Source organism: Zingiber officinale, chromosome 5B, assembly GCF_018446385.1.
Source record: "Zingiber officinale cultivar Zhangliang chromosome 5B, Zo_v1.1, whole genome shotgun sequence".
Taxonomy (NCBI): domain Eukaryota; kingdom Viridiplantae; phylum Streptophyta; class Magnoliopsida; order Zingiberales; family Zingiberaceae; genus Zingiber; species Zingiber officinale.
In genome coordinates this window covers 110,476,379-110,482,378 of record NC_055995.1, presented here as the reverse complement: position 1 = coordinate 110,482,378, position 6,000 = coordinate 110,476,379, and the positions used below count along the sequence as shown (strand labels likewise).

The 6,000-nt window shown below is 39.2% G+C and overlaps 1 protein-coding gene across 2 annotated transcripts in view; it reads right to left on the bottom strand.

Annotated features, from left to right (window-relative positions):
• Positions 1-6,000, bottom strand: part of LOC121985342 (mediator of RNA polymerase II transcription subunit 33A-like) — a 52,704-nt gene that overhangs the window by 1,777 nt on the left and 44,927 nt on the right. The window contains exon 12 of one of the 2 annotated variants that reach the window (XM_042538730.1): positions 62-267. The exons of the other annotated variant lie outside the window; for it this stretch is intronic. Coding sequence (XP_042394664.1) covers positions 62-267 — 206 coding nt within the window. The remainder of the gene's footprint in view (positions 1-61; positions 268-6,000) is intronic. 2 annotated transcript variants of the gene reach the window in all.

The window sequence follows — 6,000 nt, the reverse complement described above, 5'->3', positions numbered from 1 at the left end:
TTCTGATCAGCTGTGCAACAGCCTCTTTTTCCCTTGAGAAGGGAGAACGTGAGCATGAGAGGACAATAAAGTCATGCCACCTTCGCACTTTTTGGGCCCACAAGGCTCCTATGATGGACATGCTTGGCCAGGTGCAACCTGTTGCACAGTTCTCAAGGGCCTGACCAACAACTCCATGAATGTAGTCCACACTCTTGTCGAGTTTTAAGGTTATTGTTAAGCTTACTAGAGCAGCCATTGGTAATGGAAGCATTGGTGGCATCCCACCTGACAGAAACCATTAAAGTTACTATTGATTGCATTCATAAACATTTGCACTAATAGACTTCTGTTTAAACAAAAGAAAGAATATGCAGTATTGAAAGTCTAGAAAATTCTTCTGTAGCCAATCTGAAAGACAGCTATAATAAGATGGCTGTAATATGAAAGACAAAAGGATCATAAAAAGGTATGTCTCTTGTAATAATTAACATTTATTAAAAGAATCAGCAGTTGTTTCTTTATTTGATTAAAGTGTTGATGTTACACTTCTTAAAGTCATTAGGAGATCATCATTTGTGGCGACTATGTGTATTGATATGTTACACTTCTATTTTATGGTAGCTGATATGAATGTAGAAATGTTTAACACATTGGCCAAGTTGAAATTAATTATATTCATGCTTAATGTTTGATTATATATACACCTATAGTTTCTTATTTGAGTTTTCTTATCAAAGTTGACCTTGCAAAGAACAAGGTATAATATCTCTACTTTCGAATATGTGTAATGTAGTCGCAAAATCTAAAACCTTTTGTCTCCCAATCTTCAATAGTGTTAGCTTAATAGTCCTAGAGTGTCCAGTCTTTCTGCCAATGACAGGTATAAAGAAAATTTTTTAACAATTGTCACTGTTTGACTATATCCTTCACTATATCATGTTTACTAGTGTCCATCATCAAATTGATGCAATATTGCAATGGCGTCCAAACAGTGTTGGATGTTTGCTCCAATAACACCTCAGCCTTCTTGAAGTTAACAACATTGTCTATGACTAGACTGTATATTTTACACCTATCTGTAAGTACACTATCTTTTTTTTTTTTTTGATGAATCTAAGTACACTATCTATTGACTGTATATATCAGGTGCATCATTATATTCAGCAATTGCATCAATAGATTTATGAATATTATCTTTCTATTTTATGGTAGTTGATATGAATGTAGAAATGTTAAACACATTGGCCAAGTTGAAATTAATTATATTCATGCTTAATGTTTGATTATATATACACCTATAGTTTCTTATTGGAGTTTTCTTACTTTACTTTTTATATTCATTTATTTTATTTTATTTTTATTCATTTAAGATTTAGGCCAAACAAGATGAAATATGTAGGTTGACATGGGATTACCCCCTTATATACTTTTTATTATATATCTAAAATGTTTAAAATATAAAGTTGTAGACACAACCTTTATTTTTATCTTAAAATATTGTATTGTATTGCTTAGCTGCTATTATTGAGATTTATATTTCTACAGTTAAAATAAAGGCATTTCACAAATTGAAAAATCAGTTGGCCAATTCAAGTTGAGAATGGCTTGACAAAACAGCTTACAACTAGATTTGGGAAGTTCATGGTTTGGTTCAATATTCTACTGGCCTAGGCATAGAGGAACTACACCAATCCATCCTGAACTTGATGGTTAAACTCTACTGCGGTGACAGGTCCTGCGGAAAAATAGCTCGATGCCAGAATGCCCCGTATTTGATTTGACTTTTTCCATATTTGAAAATATGAAATAGATAAAAATCCAAAGCGCAAAGGTCGTCTTATTTTAAATCCCAATTATGTCCTATTTCTTATACATAGAGAAAAACACACTTTTAATCATGAAACAGATCTACCGGCTTGGAAATGAGTTCTCTTTAAAATTCACTTGCAACTTTAAGTTATCCTTTCTATTTGACAAATTTTGATTGTGTTAAAACTGATGATAGCTCACCATGATCCAAAATAATTAATCACATAGTGAGGCCACAGCTTGTATTTCAAGGTCTAAGATATCCTTGAAATTGGTGATATATATCTAAGAAAGTGCTCTTTCACAACAAGGCTTACTGAACCATTTGGCACTGATATCATGTTGCACCAACGCCATGCTAAACCTTGTGTGAAACAGATCTACCGGCTTGGAAATGAGGTCAAACTTCAAGACCAATTATCGAGAGGCACATTGGCATGTAAGTCCGATAGATGATAAAATAGGAGAAAAAACAAAAGAGAATGACATGTTCAAACTTAGCAAGTAGAATATCTTTACCCACCTACTTCAAGACCATAGCAACCAGAAGTACTTGATTTTGATTCTATAGCATGACAAATTCGCACAATTTGAAGGAAGATGTGAGGGGTATATGGGGTTTAAAGAAAAGTCAATTACATAAACAAAACTGATTTGAGATTTGAATATTACATTTGACCAAACCATGCATCACATTCAATGAAGGGAAAATGTATGCAACTCATTCCAAATAGTTGGAACCATGGTTTCAAGTGCCGATTGATATCAATTAGAAGGTTAAAACATAACATTTGGGGGGCCACTGACTAATATTGAAACTATATCAATATGGGTAAATATCATTATCTTGAATGTGACAACACAAATCTAGTGATCCCAAATTAGAGACCGTCACCATAGGTATCATCAAAAGTAGTCAACTAAAAACACTATAAAGGGGAGAAGAAGAGGGAAAGTACCATAGAGCACCTACAATAATAAAAAGAGTCACGCCGAAGTCAAAGAAATCAACGCTAGAGTGAGAAATTGAGATGTATTTATATACTACGCCATGTCATTTCTAGTTCTAGTTCTAGTTCATTTCTGTAAATCCAAATCCAACCCCTAATCCAATTCCTAATGGTCTATTGATGTATATTGATGAACATGATGAGAAATTGGTTTCACAACAAGATGCCTTGAGAATATTCTTTATTTTGCATCTTGGAAAAGTATAGGAATGGTCTAACTAGGATTCTACAAGAACTTAAACTTCATTTAATGCATGATACTCATTTTGGTAGCAATAAGTAATAAACATTAGTCGAGACACTTATATTTTTGTAGCATTACATTAAAATTTGATTATGTTGAGTTTTCAATTGTTATAAACTTATATTTAAAAGTAATCATTATAAGTGGAAAAAATTATAGGACTAAAACACATACAATGATTGTCATCGGTATTGAAGAGTGTCAAGTGTCGGCATGCTACAGTTCCAAAACTATACCATTTGGTCATCATTGAATAATTCTTTAAAACTTGTTTGGTTAACCCTGCCATAGTATGTTGTTTTAACATAGAAAGATCTATGTTCAACATCTTAAGTGAGATAGCACAATAATTTACAAAGTAATCAATCTATAAGTTTGAACAACGTTTAAAATATCATGTCCACTCTTTTACATATTCTCAAAATATAATTGTTAGAATAAGTAAAAGGGTATTTGAGTCTTTTGGTTTATATTTCGTTTCCTATATAAAGGCCTAACTCGTGGGGGTTCAACCAACATGAGATTCTAGGTTTTACTTTAAACATGGTATCAGAGCGAGGTTAAAACCCTAATTTCTTTTCTCTATCCGCGCCGTCTCTTTCTGCCGAGCCTTCCTCTCCAGCGACGCGCGAGTTCATTCTCCAGCGCCGCACCGCACGTGTTCTTCTCCAGCGACGCGCGCGCGTGTTCTTCTCCAGCGACGCGCGAGTTCTTCTCCAGCATCGAGCTTCACCAATCGCGTGGACGCCCGACGCCTGCTGGTTCGTGGACGCTGAGCTCCGCCTCGTGGACGCCCGACGCCGGCCTGCTGTTTCGTGGACGCCAGACACCCGACGCCCGACGCCCTTCTGTTCGCGTTTCCTCTGCTCGGGCGGCTAGGGCACAGAGGCGCTCCCCTCTCCCTACCAATCGCGTTTTTCCTCTTCTCGGGCGGCTAGGGCACAGAGGCGCTCCCCTTTCTTCTTCTTCTTTCCAGCCGGCGGCACCTCTTCTTCTCTCCAGCGGCGACGTTCCCTGTTCAAGCTCAACTCTTCGCCGGCAGGGGAAGAATTGGTGGCGTTCCAATTCCTTCCCATCCATCAGCAAGCTTCGAAGAGTTCCTGCTAGAGTAGGGCATCTCCGAAGAAGCTTCTGCATCTCACGTTACCCTGCTGCGAGTTTTCCAGTGGCACGCCCGGTGCTGCGAGTTTTCCAGTGGCACGCCCGGTGGGACACGAACCCACAGTCCTCTGAAGAAGATATTCGAGACGCCAATCGTCCTCTGTGGAAGAAGGTTGACGCTCAGTTGTGTTGTATTATCCGAGCCACCATCCATTCATCTCTTAGGAATGTCTTCCGTACTCACAAAACCTGCAAAGCTGTTTGGACGCAAGCTCAACAACTCTTTACAAACACCTCTCGACGACTCTATCAAGTTTGTGAAGATCTCATGACTATCCTCAGCACCAATCAGATTAAGGATTCAATGTCAAATTATCTGGGTTCAGTTTCTAGCCTTCTTTGTGACTTCAATGAACTGCTCCCACCTGCGGCCGATCCTGTTGAAGAGCTTGAAAATCGAAAGAAATTTTTTATGTCTTTGGCTTTATATGGTCTGCCCACAGATTATTCTCATGTCCGCGACCAGATCCTGGGCAGCCCCACAGAAGCTACCATGGAAAATACCTGGGCGACTCTTCTCCGTGTCCCGGCCAAAGTCTTGACGATGCCTTCTTCTGTTCCTATTGACTCGTCAGCTTTGGTCTGTCGACACAAAGGACCTCCACCTCGCAAGGGTGGCAAAGGACGCCCTTGGTGTGATCATTGCCACCGACCGGGACACACGATTGATAAATGCTGGAGTCTACATGGTCGTCCTCCTCGTGCTGCTCAAATTGTTCAGAGTTCTGCTCCTTCAACTTCCACTTCACAGTTAACACCTGATTCGACTTCAACACCTTCATATACTGACTTTCTGAAATGGTTTGAGGATCGACAGGCTTCAGGCTCCACTACTACCATTGCAGACGCTGGTACTTCTTTTGCTGGCATATCTCGTTCTTCGAGTCCTTGGGTTCTTGATTCTGGGGCCACCGATCATATCACTGGTAATAAATCCCTTTTTTCCTCTCTCACTACTTCTGGTAATTTACCAATGGTCACCATGGCCAATGGTTCCCAAACTCAATCCCAGGGTATTGGTATTGTTCATCCTTCTTCATCTCTTTCAGTTCATAATGTTCTTTATGTTCCCGGCGCTCCTTTTAATTTATTGTCAATAAGTCAACTTACTCGATCTCTTGATTGTGTCATTTCTTTTACTAACACGTCCGTTTCCCTACAGGACCGGAGTACGGGGAGGATGATTGGCTTCGGATGTGAATCTCATGGCCTATATCGACTTCACCAACCCTCTTTTGTTGGTTCGGCGGCGGCATCTCCACTTCTTATTCATGCTCAGTTGGGACATCCAGGTCTTAATAAGTTGAAACAGTTACATCCTAGTCTTTCTCACTTAGAGTCTTTATCTTGTGCGTCGTGTCAATTAGGTAAGCATGTTCGTAGTTCTTTTTCTCCTCGTATTGAGAGTCGGGCTATGTCTCCCTTTTCTTTGGTTCATTCTGATGTTTGGAGTCCGAGTCGTGTTTCTTCTACAATGGGGTCAAGATATTTTGTTACTTTTATTGACGATTTTTCCCGTTGTACCTGGTTATATCTTATGAAGGATCGTTCAGAATTGTTTTCTATTTTTGAATCCTTTTTCCTTGAAATAAAAACTCAATTTGGTACTTCTCTTCGAACTTTGCAAAGTGATAATGCACGCGAGTATTTGTCTACTCAGTTTCGTAGCTTCTTGACATCTCATGGTGTGCTGCATCGCACGTCTTGCCCTCATACCCCTCAACAGAATGGGGTTGCAGAACGCAAGAATCGTCATCTCCTTGAAACCACTCGGACTATTCTTCTTCATTCTCA